A 27,462-nucleotide genomic window follows, 5' to 3' on the forward strand; every position below is an offset into this window, starting at 1 on the left:
AATAAATAAAGTTGCCTAGGGGTCAGAGCTAATAGCAAGCCATAGCAAGAGCCGGGCAGTGGTGGCGCACACCTTTAATCCCAATCACATGACAGGCAGATCTCTGTGTGTTCAAGGATACAGCCAGCATGAAGACACACGCCTTTAATCTCAATACCAACCATAGAAGACCTGGTGGTCTGTATAGACAGGCAGTGATGAGGAGGTTATGTGGTTGGGTTTACAACTAATGAGAAGGCAGAACAGAAAGTCAATAAAAAGACAGATTCACAGGAAGTAGGTCTCTTTCTGAGGGGAAGGATGGCAGCGGCAGGACTAAAGTAGGCAGAAGGCAGTTTTAGTCTCAGCTCTTAGTAACTGTTCTGACCTCTTAGGCTTTTAACTCTGTATTTGGCTCTGTGTTTCTTATTTAATAAGACTGTTACATCTACATTTGGTGCCCATGTGGCAAGAATTCATTAAAAACCGGCGGGCCCAGCTCCCTGCCTGGGCCTAGCTTGGCCTAGGCCCCAGACCCGACCGACCGTAGCTACACATGGTTACCCGCAGCTGGAGCTACTTGCAGCCGGATTTAAAAAAAAAAAAAAAACTGGTGCTATGAACAACTCAGGCCTGCCAGAGATACCAGTCAGCTGCACTCGACTGCAACCACAGATAGAGCTGCTTTTGGCCAAAACGCCAATGCACGTGGTCAGAGCTTATGGAAGCCAGAGCCCAGGCTCGACTTGGCTCAATCGGAAACACGTGGCTAGATTTAAGCTTTTAGCCAGAACTTGTGGCTACCCTTCCTTCCTTCCTTTCTTTCTTTCTTTCTTTCTTTCTTTCTTTCTTTCTTTCTTTCTCTTTCTTTCTCTCTCTCTCTCTCTCTCTCTCTCTCTCTCTCTCTCTCTCTGAATTCCCACCTCGGACGCTAGGTAGTTCTTTTGAAATTCCCTCAGATTTCTACTGTTCTATGCAGACTTGGTAAGTCAATTAAGATATCAGATATTTTAAAGGTAAAAACTATTTAAAAGAAAAAAATTCCACATTAAAAAAAATGGTTATTATGTGTACATTGGAAGAAAATTGGGCTTTGTTTGATAAAATATTAGGCAGTCTAAAAGTGGAACAACTATATGAGAAGATCAATGTTGTTGGGGTTATGCACATTATTACTTTCCTTCTCCTTATTTTACTATTTAAAAAGATAGTCAATTTAAGTGCCAGGATAAAAGCTTTAGAAAAACCTGTTAAACCTATTAAAATGAATTATAGAAAAATTCAGATTCAGGGAGAAGAAATTAACAGTGAAATTGTTTCAGGATTAGATTATAAGGTTACAGAAAGAAAGCCTGTTTTCACACAATCACCCTTAATTTATCCGGTAACCATACAGCAACTACCTGGTCAAATGAATGCACAAAATATTTGTACTCCAATTGAAATTTTAGATTTACGAAGGTTTAAGGAGGCAATAGTATCTTATGGCATGCATTCCCCATTTGTAAAGCAAATATTACACTCCTGGTCAACTAATAATAATATTATACCACAGGACTGGCGAGAGCTGGTAAATGCTGTTCTGGAACCTGGGGCACAGCTGCAGTGGTGCGTGTGATTCAAAGAGGAAGCGAAAAACAGAAAATCAATGGAGGGCTAAAGGTATACAAATCTCCCAGGATCAGCTTATTGGAGAAGGCCAATATGCTTCAGTACAAACACAATGTTCATATGATATCCAAACCCTAATTCTATGTTGAATAGCAGCCTTGAATGCATGGGACAGAGTTGAGGAACCAGGAAAGAAAACTGAGACATTTACAAAAGTTATACAGGGCCCAAAAGAATCCTTCACAGATTTCTTACAAAGACTGACTTCAGCAGTAAAGAAAATGGTCCCGAATTCAGAAGCTAGTCAGATAATAATCAAATTTTTTGCTTTTGAGAACATGAATGTAGCATGCAAGAGAATAATCAGACCATTAAAGGCAAGATCTGCACCCTTGGAAGATTGGATTAGAGACGCGTTTATTGTTGAAGCTCATGACCATGATGCTATGTGGATAGGAGAAGCAATTTCAAGAGGTTTGAGGAATGTCAGATGTTTTGGATGTGGAAAGCAAGGACATTTGAAAAGGGACTATAAACAGTACATTCCTAGAAACAATATTTCTTCAAGGAACAATGGCAACAGAATGCCCCTTCCTTCTGGAGTATGCAGAAGGTGTGGTAAGGGAAAACACTGGACCAATGAATGTAGATCAACAAGGGACAGGCAAAGTAATACTTTGCCTCAGTCTTCAGGAAACTCCCAGAAGGGCCTCAGGCAGGTCCCCACAGCAAATCCAGTTCAGACCTTTCCTGCAGTCATAGAGGAAACCCCTACACAGAGCAATTAAATAACCAAATGCCTATTGGAATAAACCAGGCTGATCGCGATGATGAAACAGAGAGAACAGAAAATTCAGAAGAAAACATAAAGAAAAATTTTTGGCAAACATCTATAAATGAACAAAGACCAAAATTAACAATAAGAATAAATGGTGTTTTGTTGTGTGGTCTGGTAGACACAGGTGCTGATGTGACCATGATTGCATCAGAATTTTGGCATCCAACTTAGCCTCTTCAAGAGGTAAATGTTCAACTGTTAGGAATTGGAACATTATCTCAAGTAAAACATAGTGCAAGATGGCTCAAATGTATAGGTCCAGAAGGACAGAGAGGAAAATTAAAACCATATGTGGCTAACATAGCTGTGAACCTGTCGAGACCTGTTACAACAATGGAATACTCAGATTAACATCCCTCCAACCTCAGAAACAAATCATAAACTGCTGTGGGATGTATGGCAAATGTGTTGCTAATTAATCAATAAAACACTGATTGGCCGTTGGCTAGGCAGGAAGTATAGGCGGGGCAAGGAGGAGAATAAAGCTGGGAAGTGGAAGGCTGAGTCAGAGAGACACTGCCAGTCGCCATGATGAGAAACAGCTTGTGAAGATGCCGGTAAGCCACGAGCCATGTGGCAAGGTATAGACTAAAGGAAATGGATTAATTTAAGCTATAAGAACAGTTAGCAAGAAGCCTGCCACGGCCATACAGTTTGAAAGCAACATAAGTCTCTGTGTTTACTTGGTCGGGTCTGAGAGGCTGTGGGACTGGCAGGTGAAAGAGATATATCCTGACTGTGGGCCAGGCAGGAAAACTTAAGCTACAAATGGCGCCCAACGTGGGGCAAGAGTTTCCACCTAAAACCTGAAAAAAGATTCTAAAACGGAGCTAAAAACAGCTTCCTAATTGTCTCTCTCAAATGAGCGGCAGCTGCTGGTTTGAGCTATTGGCGGGTTCCTAGCACGTGTGCTTGATCTGCAGTAGGACGGAAATGAGGCCTCTGCAAGTGGCACACTAAGCTGCATGGTGGATTTAGACTTTGCTAGTACAAAACAAAAAAAAAAAAAGAGGTTTCTGGACTACAAGCTGCTTGGATAAAAGCATAGACCCACGATAGCTCCCAGAGCTGGTGGTAAACGTAGCCATGTTGGGAAGCTGAGGTGGGCAGAGCCAGCAGCCACAGCTGCTACAGTTTAAAGCAATAGATTCACAATAAGACAGATTCAGATGTAATAGTTTACAATGTGTGTAAAAATGTACATAGGCTTGAAAGAGAGAGAAAAAGGAATATATACAGTTATATAAACAAATACATAGTTTTAAAAAATAAAGTCTTTAAAGAGACAGTAAAATTAATATAAAAAATAAGCCATGTGAAGATGACTATTACACAGAGAATCTGGATTGTGTTGTCTTTGGGATTTTTAACTGCAGAAAAACATTTGATTGTAAAAGCTGTTGAGTTATGCCAAAATGTATATTTTAAAGATACCTTGACTTCAAAATTTGGATATAAGGATATGTTGCTTTGGAAAAGAGTCTCTTTTGTTTCCACAGAAAGCCAGAGGCTATGGATTTGTTCAAGATTAAGATACTTCAGGTTTGACCAGCCAAGACCCCCTGAAGGTCTCCAATGACACCATGGCCCAGATGATCCAACATCCAGAATGGTTTGAAGGCATCTGGCTCAGACGATACAGCCTCATGGACTATTACATAATTCTAAAATTTTCTTTGTTTCCCCATAAGATACAGCACCCCCTTCCAGCAGGAAGTAGTAAGAGAAGCTACGCCCAAATTCCCAAATTATATGTAATTTTACTTTGTTAAGGTTAAAACCTTCCTTTTTGAAAAAAAAAAAAAGGTGGAAGTGCTGTGGGATGTATGGCAAATGTGTTGCTAATTAATCAATAAAACACTGATTGGCCGTTGGCTAGGCAGGAAGTATAGGCGGGGCAAGGAGGAGAATAAAGCTGGGAAGTGAAAGGCTGAGTCAGAGAGACACTGCCAGTCGCCATGATGAGAAACAGCTTGTGAAGATGCCGGTAAGCCACGAGCCATGTGGCAAGGTATAGATTAAAGGAAATGGATTAATTTAAGCTATAAGAACAGTTAGCAAGAAGCCTGCCACGGCCATACAGTTTGAAAGCAACATAAGTCTCTGTGTTTACTTGGTCGGGTCTGAGAGGCTGTGGGACTGGCAGGTGAAAGAGATATATCCTGACTGTGGGCCAGGCAGGAAAACTTAAGCTACAATAAACTAGCACATGTTTCTGAGAGAAATATTAGAAGATATTATTCTAATGTGTGGTCACCAGCCATCCATATTATACAAGAACAGGGCACAACAACTGATGATCTTCCAAAGACACCAACAGCTCTACATTTAAAATGGTTAACAGACAAGTCTGCATGGGTTCATCAATGGCCTTTAACAACAGAGAAACTCCAGGCTTTAGAAGAGCTGGTAGAAGAACAGTTAAATGCTCAGCATATTGAAGAATCAACCAGCCCTTGGAATTCTCCTGTATTTGTTATTAAAAAGAAATCCAGTAAATGGAGACTAATAACAGACCTTAGAGCAATTAACAAAGTAATTCAGCTAATGGGCTCTCTACAATCCGCAATTCCTTTACTTACTCTGTTACCAAAAGGATGGCCTCTCATAATTATTGATTTAAAAGACTGTTTCTTTTCAATACCCTTACAAGAAAAAGACAGAGAAAGATTTGCTTTCACAGTGCCTACTTATAATAATTCTCAACCAGTTAAGAGATTCCCTATGGAGGGTCCTCCCATAGGGAATGTTGAACCTTGCGCCAACATTTTGTACAACAGCCATTGGAAGTGATACGTAAAAAATTTCCTGAATCTATAATTTATCATTATATGGATGATATTTTACTAGCTGACTCAAATGCAGATACTTTAGAAAGAATGTTTGAAGAAGAAAAATTTGCCTTGCTGGGGATTACAAATTGCTCCTGAAAAGATACAAAGAAGAGAATCTATTAACTATTTAGGATATAAAATAGAGCTACAAAAAAATTATACCCCAAAAGATGCAAATTAGGAGAGATCGACTACAGACTCTTAATGACTTTCAAAGATTATTTGGAGACATTTCTCATCTACAAACTATTGTTGGGGTAAAGAATGATGAACTGAATAATTTGTTCAAAACCTTACTTAGAAGGTGACAAGGACTTAAATAGTCCAAGAGAATTATCACCTGAAGCTGAGAAAGAATTGGCCTTGGTAGAAAAGAAAGTACACAAAGGACACATAGATAGTATCGATCCAAAGCTTGATTGCATTTTGGTTATTTTACCATCTAGGCATTCTCCTACAGGAATTTTAATGCAGAGGGAAGATATTATATTGGAATAGATATTTTTTACTAAATAAACCGAATAAAAAATTTAAAAATTATGTGGAAAAAATCTCTGACTTAATTTTGAAAGGAAAATTGAGACTTTGTCAATTAGCAGGAATAGACCCAGCAGAAATTGTTGTACCTTTAACTAAGCAGGACACTGAAAAATTATGGACAGAAAGTGAACCTTGGCAAAGAGCTTGCAGTAATTTTTTTTTGGAGAAATTAACAGTAAATATCCCAAAAGCACTAGAATTGATCTTATAAAGAGAGCTGATTGGATTTTGCTTCAAATTGTAGGGGGAAAACCTATATCTGGAGTTCATACATTTTATACAGATGCAAACAAACAAGGAAAGGCAGGTTATAAATCAGAAAATTTAAGTAAAGTGGTTCAAACTCATTATAATTCAGTTCAAAAATCGGAATTGTATGCTATTCTGTTGGTATTAATGGATTTTTCAGAACCTCTCAACATAGTAACTGACTCTCAGTATGCTAAAAGATTGGTATTACATATTGAGACTGCAGAATTTATCCCTGATGCATCAGAATTAGCTTCACTATTTATTCAGTTACAAAATACAATCAGGAAAAGGAGTCATCCTTTATATATAACTCACATCCGATCCCATATGGGTCTGCCAGGCCCTCTAGCACAAGGTAATGATGAGATTGATAAATTATTGATAGGAAATGTGCTGGAAGCCTCAGAATTTCATAAAAAACATCATGTCAATAGTAAAGGTTTAAAAAAGTATTTTTCCATAACCTGGCAATAAGCCAAGGAAATTGGAAGGAAATGTCCTACTTGTTTCTTTTACAATCAGATGCCATTGCCAACAGGATGTAACCCAAAGGGTACTCAGAGGAATGAAATCTGGCAGACGGATGTGTTTCACTTTTCAGAATTTGGAAAATTGAAATATGTACACCATACCATTGATACTTATTCAGGATTCCAATGAGCAACTGCTTTGAGTTCTGAAAAAGCTGATTCTGTAATCACTCATTTGCTAGAAGTTATGGCCATCATGGGTATACCTGCACAAATTAAAACTGACAATGCTCTAGCATATGTCTCTGTTTAAATGAAACAGTTTTTTTGCTTATTACAATATAAAGCATATTACAGGTATACCACATAATCCTACAGGCCAAGCAGTTATAGAAAGATCAAACAGAACTCTAAAAGATATGCTAAATAAACAGAAAGGGGTGACAAAAGCCCCCAGAAATAGACTGCATAATGCTCTATTAACTTTGAATTTTCTCAATGCCAATGAGAAAGGAACAGCAGCTGCAGAGAGACATTGGATAATAGAAAAACTACAGAATTAAATCAGCCTATATACTATAAGGAAGTGCTGACTTCAGAATGGAAACCAGGATATGTGTTACATTGGGGACGAGGTTTTGCTTTTGTTTCTCCAGGAGAAGATAAGCTGTGGATACCATCAAAATTGATAAAGGTTTGATTTGAACAAGAGAGACCTCTTAATTAGAAGAGGTGATAGTTCATCAACCAGTGTGACCATTCAATTTAAACTAACTTATACCAGTAACACATGCTTTTCATTTAATCAGCTATAACTTGCCAAAAGGGAACCTCCCAAAAATTAGTTTTGGGTAAAGGTTTTTGTTTTTGTCTTTTAAGAGAATGAAGGCTAAGGAATCTGAAGAACACTGGACAAATGAGACAACTGAAGAAAAAGGACAAATCATCTGTCCCAAGAAAAAGAGTAAAATGGCCTATTCGTATATCATCTACAAAATTTCTTAAGTCTTCCTAAATGTTTGTTTCTGCTCTTCTCTAAAGAAATTTAACACTATTGGTCTTCTTGTAGTCCCAGTTCAATTAAAATTTAAAGCTGGCTTTGGAGTTGGAGAATGGCTCTCTCCTTCTTTAAATTCAAACATGTTGTATCATGCACAAGAAAGAGCCATCTTCTGATATGGGACAGGAGAAAAACCAAATTAATTAAGGGACTATTCTATTACTACTAATCTCAATTCACTTATTCTATTCTGATTCTTTAAAGTTTTCTTAAAGCATGAATTTTATATCAAAATTTACATGATTAATATATATGTATATATACATTTTAAACTTTGTTAAGATAATAATGGTCATATAGAATACTAATTCTAAAAAAAAAAAGGCTTCAATTAGCTGCCTATACATGTTTTTGTGTTCGAGTCTCTTATCGGTTTTCTGCAGGAAATCACAGCCAGTCCAAACATCAACTGAAGTCTCAAGGAAGAAGATGGGGCCCCACAACAACAATAATTCCACGTGGACAATAATAATATCACTAAGCTGACAACCACCATCTACAGATCAGCTTTGGACTACAAAGTGCTCAGAGCAATTTTGAGAGGGCTAGCTGAGATGATCCAGTTTCAAAGACTACTTGAATAAGGACTTGAGATAAACCCTGAACTTTGGCATTATGCACAGACTGGATAACAAAAGATATACCTACCTTTCCTAGAATTTGACAATTAACCCAAAAATTTTTTTTCAGAATAAAGATACCTTCGCCCATCCCCAGCAGGAAGCAATTTTAAGAATACGAAGCCCACCTTCCCAAAGAGGTGGTGTGGGGCAGATCATTTTTGGCTTTTTAATGGGTTTTGGGTCTGGGATAATTTTCATTGTTTAGCAGGGTTGGTTACAAGTTGTTGTTAAGGGTTAGGAAAAGGGATAAGCAAAGGAGATTAGATTTAAGGTTCATGTTTAAAAAAAAAGACAATTACTAGTTTTAAATACTTTACATTGGATTGGATTGTTTTATATTGTATGCAAATTATATATATTGAGATTGATATTGTTAGAAAATGCCATACATATATTTCTAATCTCATTCAAGATATTGTACTTACACCATTCATTTAACAATGTAATGAAATTTGCTGATCCTTGAATGTTATTATTACCAACTATTAGGATATAAAGAAATGAAAGTTAGTAATTAGACATGACAATAGAACTTGTAGTCATATTAGGTATGTTTTCAAGATTGAGCAGATATATTTCAGATGGACAAGTCATCTTCAAACCCTTCAGAGATCTACAGAATACGGCATTTAAAATGTTTTAATAAGTTAGAAAATTTTTCTTTTTTGTTATGACTATGAGACGTGTCAGCTCCTGGCAGTACAAATCTACTTCAGAGAAAATATGGACATTGAAGAAACTGCATATGGAGTTAACTTTCATTGTGGCAAAAGTTAGCCACTGGACAACAAAGTATCCTCAAATCAACTGCTGACAAACAAGACAAAATGGACAGACAGGACACGAAACAAAGGACTACCGATTCTTGCCAAGACAAGTGTGGTTGTGGTTTTATCAAAAAGCATCTTCTGAGGCCAGGACAGTATGGCACCATCCCTGAAGTGGCCTTTGCTATGTGGAAAAGTATAGTGCCCTTTTTTTCGAAGGCAGCTGAACAGGCAGTGGTCCGATGGCTTCTGATGTGCAGTGGAACAGCAGCTGAAACAATTGTTCTTGAAGTGTAACTAAGATGACAGAGTCTAACCTCTCAATGGTAGACTAGCATTTAATAGAGGGATATGGAGAAGAACAGGATGCCGAGATGAAGCCACACCACACACACACACACACACACACACACACACACACACACACACACACAGCCAAGAAGAATGGACAGCTGAATTCAAAAAACATCAACAATTTCCAGAATTTAAAATCCTGAGTCATGACAGGACACTAGTGGAATTCATGTGTTTCTGGTACATGGACTGCTCTCACTAAATGTGAGGTCAAACTGTTAACCTTGTGTACATCCTAGTTCACAAAAAAATCTGTCAGATACGCTAAGCCTATAGGCTGAAGATGATGCCCCAACACTGTGGAGAAACCTCAGGTGACTGTCCAGGCAGCTGGCTGTTTCTGTCAACTCACATTTTTTTTTTTGGAAGCTGCTTGTGTGCACTTCCTGTTTTTATTTTTGTTAGGTAATATTATTTCCTTTTTGAGTCTCTGAGGGAGTTGGAGATTAGGTAGTTAAAGTTTAGATAGTTATAGTTTTCCTTGTTAAGAATTTTAGAAAAGAAACTCACTAAAGAGTAAGTGTATAAATTTGAAAGACATTATAAGATAGTTCTGTTAGTAATATAAGTTAGGATAGAAAGTGAATCAGGTACATTTTGGACTTAGCAAAATAGGATAGATAATGGAATTATTTTCTCTGAATTTGTCAAATGCAAGTGGACTAGACATTGTTTAGGTATTTATTGCTTGTTTATATGGTATATAGTTATTGTACTTTTGTATATAGTTTTTCTTATATTAGTTACAACTTTTTTCCTTTTTTCTTTTTATTAAAATAGAAAAGGGGAAATATGGTGATATTTTATTTGTACTGAAATGTGGTTTTATTTGTATGTTAATAAATAAATTTGCCTGGGGGTCAGAGCTAATAGCAAGCCATAGCAAGAGCTGGGCAGTGGTGGCGCATACCTTTAATCCCAATCACATGACAGGCAGATCTCTGTGTGTTCAAGGATACCACCAGCATGGAGACACACGCTTTTAATCTCAATACCAACCATAGAAGACCTGGAGGTCTGTACAGACAGGCAGTGCTGAGGACGTCATGTGGTTGGGTTTACAACCAATGAGAAGGCAGAACAGAAAGTCAATAAAAAGACAGACACACAAGAAGTAGGTCTCTTTCTGGGGGGAAGAACAGCATTGGCAGCGAGGAGTAAGAAATGGTTTTAGTGTCAGCTCTTAGCTACTGCTCTGACCTCTTGGGCTTTTAACTCTGCATTTGGCTCTGTGTTTCTTATTTAATAAGACTGTTAAATCTACATACAGATATATTTCTTCAATAATCTCTCTTTACAACTGTGAATCTTTACCAGATACCAAACCTAATCCTTTCCCTTCCAGACCTTCAAGATCCTAAGTTCTTGCCTTCCCAGTGTCTTCATCTCTGACATTTTTTTGATAAAAGGATCACCAGTGCAAGGGACCTTAAATTCCATATGTAGACAAGAATGACCATCCTCCTGCCTCTACCCTGGCCCCAAATGCTGGGATTACAGAAAAACAGCCATGCTCAGGGTTTTATGATACTGTGAATCTAACAAAGAGTTTCAGGCACACAAAGCAAGTGCTCTGACTACTAAGTAAGGCCATCAGCTTATCTCTTGTGACTCCTCTCCTGGGCATGTACTTGGAGACAAATCTTGGCCATCTTTGAGAGCATTGAATCTGAAATATAGGCCAACAGGGAAAAGGTTCTTCCCTGTTTAAAAAACACAGGAGATAAACAGCCCTTTTCTACACAGCTACTGTCTGGCTCTTTCCAGCCCTCCATCAAGAGGAGACTCTCATTCTTGTGCAGCTGTACCTCTCCAACTCCAATGTGCTGCTGAACCCAGTACACATAAGCTCTATGAAACCCTGACTTTTTTCTTTGGGGAGGGGTCATGAATTTCCTGTTATGTTCAGCCCTCTACTACTGTATTGTCTACAGCACTGAGATCTGATGATCTCACCCCAATATTGAAACTCTCTAAGCAGCAGACACCTCTGCTCTTGATTTCCCATCCATTTTCAGCTAATATTAACAATCTCTTTACATACTTCAAATCATGATACCACATGATAAACACAAAATTTCATAATTTGCTTATTTCAACTAAATAAACAAGAAAAAAAGGAGGATTACTGGTAATTCATGAGATAACATTCTAGGCCCATCTATGAATATAATTAACTTGATCACCCACAACCTGATGCCTGCTTCTAGAGCAGGGGTTACTCACAGAAAGCGATCCCTGTCAGCCATGAAGAGCTCTCCGGAAGACACACTTGAGATACACTGGAAGGTGGTGACCATGAAGAGCAGGCCAGCTCTGCCAGGAGAGAATGAGGCAAAAGCAACAGTAAACTCAACATTATGATGGTTTTTTTTTTTTTCCAATACACCTTGTTTGGTAGATTAAATAACATTACACATATCTATTCTTTTTTTTTTTTTTTTTAAAAAAAAAAAAGCAGTATTAGAAATATGGCTCAGCAGTAAAGAGTGTTTGTTGCTTTTGCAAAGGACCCAAGTTTGGTTGGCAGCACCCACATGGTGGATCAAAACCATCTGTCAGTCGAGTTCAAGGGCAGGCTGTGCTGGTTAGTTTTATGTCAACTTGACACAAGCTAGGATTATCTGAGAGGAAGGAACCTCAATTGAGAAAATGCCTCCATTAGATCCAGTTGTAAGGCATTTTCTTAATTAATGATGGATGAAGGAGGGCCCAGCCCATTGTGGGTCGTGAATCCCTGAGCTGGTAGTCCTAATTTTTATAAGAAAGCAGGATAAGCAAGCCATGGGGAGCAAGCTGGCCCCTCCAACATCCATCACTAATCAAGAAAATGTCCCACAGACTTGCCTACAAGCCAACCTGATAGATGAATTTCCTTAATTGTGGTTCCTTCTTCCCACAGGACTCTGACTGGTGCCAACCTGACAAAAACTAACCAGCACACTAACCAAAAGAATCAACCACTACTCAGGACAACAGAAATAAACCACATACAAAGGCCATTGTCACAAGTCCAACTTCTTATAAAGTACTGGTAGCAGAGGAAGTGAAAAATACAAATTAAGGGCATTTCACAATTTATAAAAATAATAGGACAAAATGGCTAATACATCTTTTTTTATGTCTGCATTTTCCAATAACATTTGCACATCAGGTTTTTCAGAGTTTATGTCTGAAAGCTTCCTGTGACAGTGTCTACACTGTCTGTCTTGTCTGTGCTCTGCTGGGTTAGGATGTGCCATCTACACAGGGCACAAACAAGCAGATTTGGAAAGCATCCAGACCTTGGTCTTCAGGAAGGTGAAAAGAGGACAGATGGAAACAGATGGATCAGTCACCTCACTGCAGACTAACTTCTGATCCACACAGAAAGCAATTCATAGAAGTAATTCTTATGTTTATTCTTTTCTTCAAAATTAATCGCTGTTTCCCACACATCAAAACAGATTTGTGTGGCTATGGAGATGGCCCATTCAGCAATGTGTCTGCCATGCAGCTGTGAGGATCTGAGTTCAAATGCCTAGAACACATATAAAAGTACCCATGCACAGTACTTCTCATCTGTAAATCCAGTGATAAAGGGTACAGAGATGGATGCTTGGAGCTCATTAGCCAGCCAGTCTGGCCAAGTCAAGGAGCTCTAGATCCAGTGAGGGACCTGCCTGGAAAAAGAAAGTGGAGGGTCATCGAGGAAAACCTGGCATCAACTTCTGACCTCCCTTGGAGACACATGTATGCTCACCAACATGCACATGTACACATTCACATACACATGAGAGCACCCCACACAAACCTGGACATATAACAAACAACACACACATATATACACACTCACTTACACACATGCACACACACATACATTCATACAAACACTAAGCCAACAGAACTTCATGGTCAAGTCTCTCTGGCCACTGGGAGGAGCCCTGAGGCTGTGGGTGTCAAGCAGAGAACCCAGTTGAGAAACACTGGTGTGCCACTCATAAATTACAATGAAAACTCTGAAAATTGTGATCCTGATAAGAAACTACATCTGGAACATGCTGTAGTCATTAAAAAGATTTAATATGAAAGGATATCTTAAAAGCCACATTATAGCTCAAATTAGACAAGGACCACAATAGTGACATCTATAAGACAAGTCAGGAAAAATTGAGTCCCATCCTATTACTCCACACTCACATTCAAACAAAGCAAATATGTTCAAGAAAATTGGCACCAGAGCAACAAAATATGAATAAATAGGTAAACTAAAAACATTTATGTACCAAGGCATTATAAACAAAATAAAAAGGCAATACACAGAAGGGAAGAAATGTATGTGGATCATGTTTCTGGTGGGGGACTCACATCTCAGAAACAAAAATAACTGTAACTCAACAGCAAGGAAAACTTAAGGGCCAGTAAGATGGTTCAGCAGATAAGATGACTGCCGCCATTCTTGATGACCTTGAGTACAATCCTGAAACCCATGTGGTGGAGGGATCAGCTCTTGTAAACTGTCTTCTGACCTCCACATGCATGCTGTAGGTCACACATGCCCTCACACATTAAGTAAAGAAATGAATAATTTTGGAGTGAAAAGAAAACATTCCAATTTAAAAGGAGAAATTGTAGTCACTTCATAAAATATCCAATGAATTGTGATTTATTTTTTCTTAAATAACTTATTAAAAACAAGAAATAACCTAAGTCTGGGTGAGGATGTAGACATACTGGAACAATTGTGCTGTGCTGGTGAGGATATAAAACAATTCAGTGAAGTTGGAGACAGGACAGCAGTTCCTCAAACAATTAACCCTATGGCCTATGATTTGGCAACTCAAGCTTTCTACCTTAAAGTGCAAAAGTCCAGAGCTCAAATAGATGTACTTGCATACTCAACAGCACGGTTCTTAGTAGCCAAAGGTGAGAGCAAACCACATTTCCAGACACAGATGAATGGGAAGCAACACAGCACACACACACAATGGACTATTATTCTGCCTTACAGAGCCCAAAATATTCCCACATGTGCCACACTTTGATGAACCCAAAGACGTCACACCAATGGAAACAAGCCAGCCAAAACAAAAAAGAACAAAACCCAAACAACACCAAAACCCAGATGCTTGTATGACTCCAATTCAGGGTTCGCCATTACTCACATTCAGTGACGGAAAGTAGAATGGTTGATGCCAGGAATCGGGAGTGGGTAGTATGTAGAGTTTTCTTTCAGTACTACAGAATTCCCTTCAGGAAGATTTTTTTTAAATGCCTTACATTTAGAGTGTGGTGATAGTCACATAACACGAATTTACTCTATACCCTAAAACTGGTAAAATGTGAATGTGTGCTGTGTAGAGCTTCATGCTGTCTACACACAAACACATGTGAAAAAGTGAGTTCTTCCACTCAGCGTTCAATGTAACAACACACTCTATCACATGATAAAATGTTTACTCTGTTCTTGTCACAGATTCCAATTCTTAATGGATTTAGATAAACTTGAACAAAGTGAGATCATTTTCTCAAAATAGGGACCCAAATTGGCTTACCTGGCCTGGACTTCTGCACAATCATTTCTTAGGCCACGGAAAGTAGTACCCACAAACACAGCCAGTATGGCTGTGATAATTAGCTTTCAAAAAGAAAATGAGGAAAAGAAAACAAATTCCATTAGGAGTCCAAAGTATTCTACACATTGTCAATTATTTTAAGATATGTGGCTTCATATTCAGATCTCTACAGTGAGAGAAACACTACATTTTGGCCAGAGTCCCTGGAAGAATATTAACACACATGTTAATAGACTGCTTGTGTGTTAAACTGAAGATTAAGGTCTCTGCAATCTGAGGCTCTGAGAGCACAGACCTGGAAAAGCTAACACTTCACCCAGTGCTCCACCAGGAACAGCCAGTGAAGGGCTCAGTTCAGGTACTGAAACATGGATGACACAGGGTGGAGAGGATGCAGGCACCTGGGGAGGCTGGGGACGAACCAAAGTAAGTGACAAAAGTGTTCACCTAAACTGAGACCTCAGCTCTGGTACAGCGAACATGTGCAGTTTCTACTTCAAGTGGTTTAAAGAACTCGGGCTTTCTTTACTCTTCAGTTAGAAACAAGTTCACCCCAGGCCAGGGGACAGCTCCGTGGCAGAGCCCTGCACAACATACACTAGACCTGGCCCTGATCCCCTCAACTGCAAACCAAATAACAAAACTGGAGATGATTCACAACCCAGTTCCTAGCAGTGGGATCTTGTGTGCTAAGAAGGGGGGAGCTGGTCCTCACTGTGTCACCTCTGGGAAGTCTGTGCCTGTGTGGGAACGAGCACTATTGCTGTCACCACAGTGTTCAGACAGCGTCCTCTGGGTCACCTGATGCCCCATTGCCCCTCATCTCTGTCACTGCTGCTCCATCAGCCTCAGCCAGAGCGGCCTGTGCTCAAGTCTCATCTAAGCTGCCAACTCCTGCAGACCCTCATCCACCTCCATCCACTCAGTCTGTGCAGACAGTCACAAGGACCTGCACTGCTTTGGTTTGGGGCTAAAATGGCTTTAAAAGGTGCTTCACTTAACAAAGGAGTAAGGCTACATACTGCTGTAACTTATATGAACAAATCTATTATTCGTCTGATGTTTTAAAAGTAGAATTTTATGATCTAAGGGAAAGTATCCTACCACATAACTTGATAAATTAGAAACCAAATTCCCAGGGCTTGGAGATAAGGCTCAGCAGTTAAGAGCACTTGCTGCTCTTGCAGAGGACCTGAGATTCAGTTCCCAGCACCTAAATGGCCCATACAACCTTCTGTAACTCCAGTTTCAGAGGATCTGGTGCCTTTTTCTGGCCTCCATAGGCATGCACATGATGCACAGATATACATGCAGGCAAAATATCCATACATTAAAAAAATAAATTTAAAAATTTTAAAATGTGTCCTCAATTCCTAGCATGGTTAGGAACACACACACACACACACACACACACACACACACACACACACACACACACACACTTCTTACCTCATGATATTGTCTCACTGTTGAACAATGAGTAATCCCATTTGATGAATGTAACTCACTTTTTTCCAATCCTATTAAATCTTTTTTTCCCAAAAACAATGGACTTAAAAATGCCTCTTTTATGACATAAAATCCCAAGTAAATAAGCAAATACCAGTTGGAACAAATGACAGTACAACTCAAATGGTAAGAATATTCACATACACGCAGAGAAGGAATCAACATTGAAATCTGAAAAGGGCAGCACACATGTTAGGAAGTAAGTGGTGCTTTATTACAGCCAACAACACATGACCTTTCAGTGTTCAACAGAAACTAAATTCCTGAGAGTAAATAACAACACACTAACAACAGAACTGACTATAAGTTCTGGTTGGACAGGGACAGGGAGGTAGGTCCATGGTAGAGTGATTGTCCTTTCATGGCTGAGGCCCCAGGATCAAACACTAACACAGCAGAATTCTCAACATCATGAAATAAATATGAATGAATAAGTGATGGCCCAATGAGCTGGAAGAACCACATTTATGTGTGACGTTCATATTAAAATAACAGAAAATCTTAAGGCATGACGATCCTTGTTACAGAGCTGGTTTAAAGAAAAGTGGAACCTCACTTCCTCCCAGTTCCCAGTCAGCTGACAGGGAAGAGCACTGTTCAGTCCAGTCACTATCTGTGTGTGAACTGCACTCTGAGTGGCTTCTGTTCTCACCCTGGACTCCAATAAGGAACAGCACTCTGCACTGGGCTCATCTCTCAGGCAGTGCATGCACAGGCTCCTCAGAGGGGATCAATGGCCCTGTTTCCTCATCCCATGATTTCAACTACAGATCAACCCCCTTTCCCTCCCCAGTCACCTCCACCCTTCCTACTTAGACTTTCTCCAAAGTCCATTCTGTCATCTGACATGCTGCAACTGTATCTGTTTATTCATTACCATCCATCCATCAACATGAAAAGTTACAGCAGGAAAAAGCCTTTGACTTCCTTTCTCATTCCTGGACATAAGCTTGTTCAATGCACTGGTGAATTAGACAGGTGTGAGGAACTCCCAGGTGTGTTGAATTTCTTGTTGCCTTCCCTGAATTAAGTTTCCTACTGGGATTAGTCATTATACTTCCTCTAAATAAAAAACAACGACTAAATATATTCTCTGTAAATAAAAAGCTAATCACATTCTACTTGCTTTATTGACTATTTCTATATGCTGAGTGGGAATGACAAATACATGGAAGGAAGTAGAAGATAAATGTGACCCTGAAGTAGACAGACTCAGAAACAAATTGTTCCCACTTTGTGGTAGCCCACAAAGCTTCCTAGTGAGATCTGTGCTTGTTTTACACAGCAAGCCTGCATTAGGGGATGGCTTGGCTACATGTGTGGTTACCAGGTGTCTGGGATGGTCTGCACTTGGCTGTGCTGGGGGAGGTCTTTTGCTCCACCCCTTGGCATTCCTTTAAAAGCCCTTTAGTAGTGAAAGAAGGGGCTGGTGTGTTTTGACCCAGGCCCTCCCGAGCTATCCTGTGTTTCTAACTGTCTCTCTCCTCTATACTCCTATCTACTTACTTCTCACTTCTCCCTGCTCAAGAGTACCCTGGGGGAAAAAGAGGGAGCTGGTCAACCTCACCACTCAAATTTTTCACAATACAATTCAAATAGTTCATCAGATTACCCGAATTATCCGTGCAAAATCCTGGATATTTTTGAGTGAATGAGAGATATTCCATCTGAGCTGATGCCAGAAAGGGGTGATACACATGATCTCCTCCAAGGCTGAGCTCCTCTCTGTCTTCTGTTCCCTTAAAAGTGGATCCAGTTCAGTTCTCATTTCTCTGTATAAGGAGGACTTGGTATACATATTGCCTAATTTTTCTGTGACTTGGTGCCGTCTCTCAGAAAGCTCTGTATATTTGTTGGCTTTGGGATAAAAATGGAGAAAGACAAGAAACAGAAAATAATTAAACTGATTTTCCTGAGACACTTTTCATGAATAACATAAATTATGTGTCAGTTTTGTTTTTGTTTTTTTTTCTGAGACAGTCTCATGTACCCCAGACCGGCCTCAAATTTGCTATGAAGCCAAGAGTGACCTTAACTTCTCCAGGTCCTCCTGTGTCTGTCTCAGGTGCTGTGATGACAGGCATGCACTGCACACACAGTTATGTGCTGCTACAACCAAACTCCAGGCTTGGTGCATCTGAGGCAAGGACTCCACCAGCTGACTTACATCTTCAGCCCACCACATCTTGAGCATAACAAAATTACTCCTGTGTAATTCCTTAACAGATTAGAAGAGTGTCCCTAACTGACCTGACTACTGTCATTATCCCGTGGATACAGCAAACTGAATGACTTCTTCCCATCTGGACTCCAATTCTTAACAAAGTCTTCCTTCTCTTATGGATCTATACTTTGTAACATAAAAGACTGGTCTCTGCTATCTGCCACATGTAAATGTATATGCAAATTATACACAAATGTATAAAGTGCCAAGTATCATGTTTTTAAAATGTTATAAACAAAGCCAGGCATGATGACATATCTCTGTGTCTTAGTTACGGTTTCTATTGCTGTGATGAAACACCATGACCAAAAACCAAGTGTGTGTGTGTGTGGGGAGGAGTGTTTGACTTACACTTCAACATGGTGGTCCATCACTGATGGAAGTCAGGACAGGAACTCAAACAGGACAAGAATCTGGAGGCAGGAGCTGATGTAGAGGCCATGGAGGGGTGCTGCTTACTGGCTTGCTCCCTGTGGCTTGCTCTGCCTGCTTTCTTATAGAATCAGGATCACTAGCCCCAGGAATGGCCCCACACATGGGCTGGGCCCTCCCCAATCAAGAAAATGCCCTACAGGCTTGCCTAGAACCCAGTCTCATGAAAACATTTCCTTAACAGAGGTTCCTTCCTCTCAGGACTTCAGCTTGTGACAAATTGACATAAAACTAACCAATATACCCTGTAATACCTACACTTGGGAGGTGAGGTAGAAAGAGCCCACATTTAAGGCCAGTCTGGCTACATAAGCAAACTGCATCTAAAATAATAGCAAGAATAATATGACAAACAATAAGTACATTTACTTTCTAACAGAAATTTCCTTTAGAACTGACAATACCATATAAATGGTCTTTGATAAATTAAATTAAAGAACCACAGCACTAACTGATGGCAATGTCTATTAGCTAATTTTAGGACAGTTATTTAACATTACAAGTTATATTATTCTAATATATATATTAGAATATATATATTATATATATATTATATTATATATTAGAATATATATATATTATTCTAATGAGACTCATGGTTGTGTTTTAATGAAATCAGTTAAGCAAAAACCTGTGACTCTAGAAGACTCACATACCATCGTGGCTGTCTTCCTCTGTGTCTAATATAGCAGAGAAACCTCCATTAATGATGTCCAGGAAGAAGTCTGCAGGGTTGTTGTGGGAATCATATTCGTAACCTACAAAGAAGTTGGCCATGAACACAAATTTGAGGACTCTCTTTCAGAGAGTGGGATGGGGAGGGGAGACAGAATCTAAGAACTTCTTCCTCTTCTTGCCCCCTCCCCCACTAATTTATTCTTTCTTCATATATATATATATACATTTATAGTATTTCAACAATATCTACTTCCTAGTCTAATATATATATGTATGTACACATTTATGAATATATACATATATTTATGTGTATGTTATACATATACATATGAATTCTTCCTATGAAACAATCATTTGAATTTGGCCTACATTTTTATTGGACTCCAAAGTCTCATAAATGCTTACACATTTTTAAATGACAAAGATTAATCAAAAACAAGTAGTTGCCGGGTGGTGGTGGCATATAATCCCAGCACTTGGGAGGCAGAGCCAGGAGGATCTCTGTGAGTTCGAGGCCAGCCTGGGCTACAGAGTGAGTTCCAGGAAAGGGACTAAGCTACATAGAGAAACCCTGTCTTGAAAAACCAAAAAAAAAAAAAAAAAAAAAAAAAAAAAAAAAAAAAGTAGTGAAAGTAAGTATTTAATCCTATATTTGGAGAGAGAGAATCATCTATAAGTATATTCATGTTTCACTAAAATGAAACTGACATCATGAATCATTATAAAATACTTCATCATCTAATCTGACTCTGAAAAAATCAGACAGAACAAAAACATGAGTCCACAGAATCCAGAGACTTAAGCCACTACAGGCCCCAAACATTGCCTATACCTGAAACACAAAGTTATTGCTAAGTTAAGTAAGGTCTCCACAGCTCCTCAGAGTCAGATCAGAATAGGGGAAAACTGAAAAACACCATCTGCTACCTGAGCAAGAACAGGATGATGCTGGACCTTCCCAAAGCTGTTCCAATGACAGATAACTGGGCCTGAGGCTGGCACGTTAATTAAGAGGGTCACCACAACTGGGAAGCAGAACATGAAGCTCAGGAAAAATACTGTAACACAGGCATGACACAGGACAGCAGAAAGAAAAGAGATCAGAACAACAAGCCTGTGCTGCACAACTAACAGAGTCTTGTCATCAAATTAACCAAAGGTATTTAAAATGGAGAAACCCACACACAGTAAGTCTACACTAGGGTCAAGCAGTACTCCTGGGAAGCCCTTTTCTCTTCCCAGATCCTGAGAATGAAGGAGATCTCATAGCAAAAGCCAGCCATACCTGCGGATGTGAAGTACTCCAATGCCTCTTGTGCAGGCCCGTGATACATGACTTTTCCTGAGGCCACTAAGGTGAGGCTATCAAAAATTCGGAAGATGGAGTACTGAGCCTGATTAATGGAGAAGATGATTGTCTGTCCCCTCATAGACATCCTAAGTTTAAAGAGGGAAAAATCATAAGTCACTGGATAGTGGAACCTTGAGACTTTCCACAAAATATTTTATTCCTGAAGTTACACTCTTTGTTCCCATTTCATCTTGAATTTTCCTTAAAAAACATCTTACCTCACTTGCATATGCACCTGATAGAGAAAACAAGGTCCAAGCTTTTATTTAAAAGACTAGGACCTCTAAAGTGTGGGATGTCAGTAGTTCAGGGTCCACTAGAGTGTTACTGACAATGTGATCCCTGGGCAGCCTTTCAGACACTGAATCAGAATATCTGGGAGTCAGTGTAAAGAATTCATATCATGAACAGGCAGCCCAGGTGATGGGCAGGTTTGCTGAAGCTTGAGAACCAATGACAGAGCAAATATTACAACTATGATTGTATGCACAATTCCCTTCAATCATTTACACTTTCTGCCTCTTCAGGAATTGGTTTCCATTGTTCTGATAATGTGATTCACATTACTAACCATTTGTTCTCCCTGCTAAATCCTTCAGTAAGAACCTCATCTCAATTTTCACAATATTGGCATAAGGCATGTCTAATACAATTCCCCCCTTTCTGTTGATAAGGCTTGAAAGGTCAAGCAACAGACCAAGGGGTCACAGTGAGTGACAAAGCTGGGATATGATCATTGGTTTAATTCCATAACATGAAAAAAATAAGCTGAACTACCATTTCAGGGAGTCATATCTTCTGTTAGGAGAACCAATAACCAAAAACAGTGTTTAAACCTGATATGAAAATATTTCTATAAAAGCTGGGTATGGTGGCATATCTGTAATATCCCAGCACTTGGGAGGATCAGGAGTTCAAGGCCCAGCTAGGGTACATGAGACCCTGTTTCAAAAAGACAAACAGAAAGAATGAAAGAAAGAGAGGGGTTGAGAGGGAGGGAAGGAGAGATTAAGGAAGGAAGGAAGGAAGGGAGAGAAGGGGGAAGGAGGGAGGGAGGGAGGGAGGGAGGAAGGGAGGGACAAATTATATTAGACATGCCTTATGCCAATATTGTGAAAATTGAGATGAAAATTGTATTAGACATGCCTTATGCCAATATTGTGAAAATTGAGATGAGGTTCTTACTGAAGGATTTAGCAGGGAGAACAAATGGTTAGTAATGTGAATCACATTATCAGGGAGGGAGGGAGGGAGGAAGGGAGGGAGGGAGGGAGAAAAGGAAAAGAGAATGAGAAAGCTGTGAAGTGTAGTGCACACCTTGAATTCCAGCATTTAGAAGGCAGAGGCAAGAAAGTGATATCAGCCTGGGCTACAGAGAAATGAACGACTATGAAACTTCAAGAAAAGCATCTCATAAGCATATACTATGAGGTGTTACTGTATCCAAAGACAGATAGCCTCAAAGACAGCCAGGCCAGATAGTAATATCAATGCAGTTGGACAGAAGTGGACAAGGATTCCTTAGGAATAAGACAGACTTGCAACCCATCTGCCAGTAAAACAGAGTACCATCAGCTAAGAAGAGAAAAAACCAGCTGTACACAGTGTGAACTAAAATGTCTGTCTAGGAAAAAATGGGAGCTCACTGCTACACAGCAAGGATTGTGTGTATCTGAATGTGTTTGAGAAAGGGAGAAAGCAGGGAGAAGAGACAGGGAGGAAGAAAGAGATAGATAAAAAAGGACACAGAGAAAGATAAATAGCTGGTGTGGAATTAAAATATTAAAACGGATTTTAAGAAGAGCAGCTTAGGCTCAGGAAAGTCCCCTTCTGTCATAAGCTGGATCATTAGGTGGATGGTAGTAGAGAGCTTGCAAAGACTCAGAGTAGATATGACAAGAGCCTTCCTCAAAGTAAGGTCTAGGATCTGTGGCCTCAATTTCTCCTCTCACAGCATCTAGTTTGGAATCCTGGGCAGTGTCTCACACATACAAAATCACACTTACAGGATCATACCTACAGAATCACACCTACAGGATCACACCTACAGAATCACACCTACAGAAATAGGTGTTTTTTACATGAAAGTAAATTTTTATTTTAAAAATATATATCCTTGTCAATAATTTTTTAAACAATATTTATTTATTGTACAGGGTGTTTGCCCTTGAGTGTCTGTCTGTACACCACATGTCTCTGGTACATGTGGAGATGAGAAGACTATATTAGATCCCCTAGAACTGTAGGTGCAGATGGTTGTGAGCTGCCATGTGGATGCTGGGAATTTAACCTGAGTCCTCTGGATGAGCAACAAATGCTCTTAACTGTTAATTCATCACTCCAGCTCTTGTCAAATAATTTAATTTTAAAATATTTACTTTAAATATATAAATCCCTATAAAAAGAAAGAAAATTGAAATAGATTGTATGAAATTTCCAAAATAAATAAATAAAAACATAAACTACCTCACAGTGAAGGGGCTTGCTTCCACTAACCAAATTGGGATTGGTTTAATACTTAGGATAATGAAGATTAACATATTACAGCCCATTGTACAGTGCTGTGGGATGGTCTGTATGTCAAATGTGTTGCTGATTGGTCAGTAAATAAATCACTGATTGGCCAGTGGCCAGGCAGGAAGTATAGGCGGGATAAGGAGGAGAATAAAGCTGGGAAGTGGAAGGCTGAGTCAGAGACACTGCCAGCCGCCACAATGACAAACAGCATGTGAAGATGCCAGTAAGCCACGAGCCACGTGGCAAGGTATAGATTTATAGAAATGGATTAATTTAAGCTGTAAGAACAGTTAGCAAGAAACCTGCCATGGCCATTAAGTTTGTAAGCAATATAAGTCTCTGTGTTTACTTGGTCGGGTCTGAGTGGCTGTGGAACTGGCAGGTGAGAGAGATTTGTCCTGACTGTGGGCCAGGCAGGAAAACTCTAGCTACAGTACAACATAGGAACTGAGGAGAGAAACCTTTCCACAGACACTGTCATGTCAGCTGGTGAAGTGATTAAAACAAGAGCAGAAATTTCCAATTCACAGGACAGCTGGTTGGTGGAGATGAGATAAGGAGCAGAATGATGCCATGACAGCCAACTGTTCCCTGTTAGACTGTTAGTAATCACAAAGGGAAAATTGTAATTTCATGTGATATAACCCAGAACCACCAACATGAATAGATGATCAGGATTAAAGCCAGGGAAGTGAGATGGATCAATGGCTAAAGACACTTGATGCAGAGTCTAAAGAGTTTAATTCCCAGAATCTACTTGGTGGAAGGAGAAAGTCAAGTCCCTGAAGTTTTACTCTAACCTCTACATGCATGCTGTACAGATATATACACACATACATACACACAAAAGAAAATAGATAGATAGATAGATACAAATAATTTAAATATTCCTATCACAGAAGATGAACTTCCAGGAGTGTTGGAGACCAAGGAGAACACAGCATATCAGGGCCTGAGTCTGCTGCAGAACACTGGGAGAAACCACACTTAGGATGGCCCCATGCAATGCACTAAGACTAGCCATGGCATGAGACACAGGGACAGAGAGAAGCGTTCCATACTGGAATATGAGCAAGAACTTGATCTTAGAGTGTCCTGAAGCAGACAGAAGAGGGAACAGACAGGGAAGGTGTGACACCTGAGGAGTCTACAGACTAGAAGGTGACAAGGCCCCAGGTGTTGACTCCCTCACCGGGAAGGTGCAATGCTGGATGATGTGGTTCTTGGAGGGACAGGCAGGAGTGTTTAGGGTGATGGACCATGATGTCAGAACAAAACAAAGAACAAAGGGAAGGAAGGACAGACAGAGAGTGCAGTAAAGTTCAACAGCCAGGAGCCCAGGTCATGGGAATGGGACAGTCCTTATACGGTTCTTGGGGTTATTCAGTCAGTTTGAAACTCTTATTAATTTTTAAAATGTAAAAACCTAACCCTTACACTTTTTTCCATAAATATTTCAGCCAAAGACTCATTTCTTGAGAGAAGGAAATACCATTTATTTTACTCATACTACCCCAGGTTCAGGACTTAGACCTTAGGAATCATTCCCTCAGCCATCAAATCCAGGGCCAATCCCTGAGATAATTCTATTTATTCCATTTTCAAAGCACACCCAGAACACACCATTTCCTAACTAAGGAACCCCCACAGCTCCACCTCCTGCTGACATCTTTATATCACCTTGGTGGAACTGCACAACCTTCTCCATGGTGCATGCTCTGCTCTAAACTCAGAAGCCTTCCCACATCCCCTGCCATGGAAACCTTAGTCCTTACAGTGGCCCAGGTGGTCTGGGCAATCTACATCCAACCCAAACAACCCCCTCACCTCAACTGTGAATGTGGAGGGCTGAACTGTGTCTTTCCAAAGACTCATTTGTGGAAGACTCACATCTAAGAATTTAGAATGTGGTTATAATTGGAAACAAGAGTCTTTAAAATGGTTTAAATGAAATTACTAGTGTGTCCTAATGTAACTGGTGTCCAATTAAGGGATCAGGGCATAAACACATGAAGAGAAAGGAGACACCATCCACAACTCAGTGACCGAGGCCTCAGGAGACACAGCCTGTGGATACATTAATATCTGGCTTCTGGGATCCAGAACTGTAATAAATTTAACTTCTGTCAAGTCACCCGGTCTGTGGTATCTCTAACAGTGCACTAGCAACTTTCCATCCCCTCAGGCCACTGTGTCTGTTCAAGTTGGGCTATTTAATGTTCCAGACACCTCGAACATGCTTTGCTTCCCAAAAAAATTCATTTTCCCTCCATACAGCACACTGTTCAGATCTCACCCACTCATCCTCAGCTCACTTGTCACATGCTTGCGGGTTATGGGGACATTTATTTAAAGCAGTGCTCCACCTTCCCCACAGCCATCTTTCCCTATGCTCTTGTCTCATTGTCTTGATGTGTGTTCCTTGTTAAATGAAGTTTCCCTCTAATAAACAAGGAAGAAATTCTGTTGCTTACTTCTGAATCTCCTGCACCAAAAATACACACAAGTGACTGAGTATTAAGTGAATAAAACTTAATGTTCCTTCAGCACTTACCTTCTCAGGACCGAGATGACATCTATTGTAGTTACCAAGTCTAAGCCAGTGGTGGGATCATCCAAGAACAGAATGGGATGCTTGGTGACCAGCTCCATTGCTATACTGGTCCTTTTCCTGAGCTCCTTAGATCTAGGCTAGAGCACCAATGACCATCATTATCAACAAGAACAACCACAGTCATTGTCATTTGGTGAACTTGCTTGTTTCAGCAATAAAAGAATTTTTTATATCATTATCCTAAGGATCAAAAATATAGGCACCTGGGAGAAGAAGGAGTTTTTTTGTAACACGAATTTCTAAATAGTCTTATTAATAGAAAAGCCAAGTATTGGGGCAAATTCTGCAAAATCAGAGAGACAGAACAAGCCATAGCCAGCCTCACCTTGCCAACTCCTCAGCTGATTTTTTCTTCAGACTGAAAGCCTCTGAATCCTCACCCAAATGGGTCTCAGCTGAACTGCTGCTCAAAGCCTCTAGTCCTTAGCCCCAAGTGAGCAAGTTCCTCTTTCCTCACACCTTATATACCTTTCTGTGTTCTGTCATATTACTTCATGGGATTAAAGGCATGTGTCTTTCCCAAGCAAAGACATGAGACCTCAAGCCCTGGGATTAAATGTATGTGACACCACTACATGGCTCTGTTTCCAGTGTGGCCTTGAACTCATAGAGATCCATACAGATCTCATCCTCCCAAGGGATAGGATAAAAGGTGTGTGTGCCACCACTGTCTGGCCTCTGTGTCTAATCAAGTGGCTGTTCTGGTCTCTGTCCCCCAGATAAGTTTATTAGGTTACACAATATCTCAATCACAGTTTCTCTTTTCCAAGTGAGTAGAAAGAGACTGAGGTCAGACTTGACATGAAGCCCATGTTAATGACAGTTACTGTTTGTTCTTTATCAAGTCACATGTTCTAGGGTAATGAGTTATTACACTCCAAGACTGGCACAGTGAGATCTCTGTCTAAGGAAGGAGGAAGACAAGACAGGAGAAGATGAGTATCTCTAGTAATTTAGTTATCATTTAACACACTCCCAACACACACATATACACAGGGACACACACAACACAGGCACTCTACACAACACACACACACACTCAAATACACATATTACACACTACAACACACACACACATACACACACACACACACACACACACATTGCTTTTTATCAAAAGTTCCACATTGACTTATTAGGACATTTTTTAACTTCCTTAAGACTTAGCAAATTGACATGATTTACACTGTAGAGCATCACAGAATTCATGACTCATGCTTGTAGACGAATCCAAAAGATTTTATAGTCTACAGG

At 39.8% G+C, this 27,462-nt stretch overlaps 1 protein-coding gene across 1 annotated transcript in view; it reads right to left on the reverse strand.

Moving 5' to 3' along the window:
• The window catches only part of LOC131920854 (ATP-binding cassette sub-family G member 3-like), a 51,571-nt gene that overhangs the window by 13,220 nt on the left and 10,889 nt on the right, over positions 1 to 27,462 (reverse strand). The window contains exons 5-10 of the mRNA XM_059275314.1: positions 26,149 to 26,285; positions 21,012 to 21,163; positions 19,705 to 19,806; positions 18,005 to 18,249; positions 14,863 to 14,945; positions 11,555 to 11,644 (exon numbers count right to left, since the gene is read on the reverse strand). Coding sequence (XP_059131297.1) covers positions 11,555 to 11,644; positions 14,863 to 14,945; positions 18,005 to 18,249; positions 19,705 to 19,806; positions 21,012 to 21,163; positions 26,149 to 26,285 — 809 coding nt within the window. The remainder of the gene's footprint in view (positions 1 to 11,554; positions 11,645 to 14,862; positions 14,946 to 18,004; positions 18,250 to 19,704; positions 19,807 to 21,011; positions 21,164 to 26,148; positions 26,286 to 27,462) is intronic.

This window comes from Peromyscus eremicus, chromosome 10 (genome assembly GCF_949786415.1).
Source record: "Peromyscus eremicus chromosome 10, PerEre_H2_v1, whole genome shotgun sequence".
NCBI classification, from domain to species: Eukaryota; Metazoa; Chordata; class Mammalia; order Rodentia; family Cricetidae; genus Peromyscus; species Peromyscus eremicus.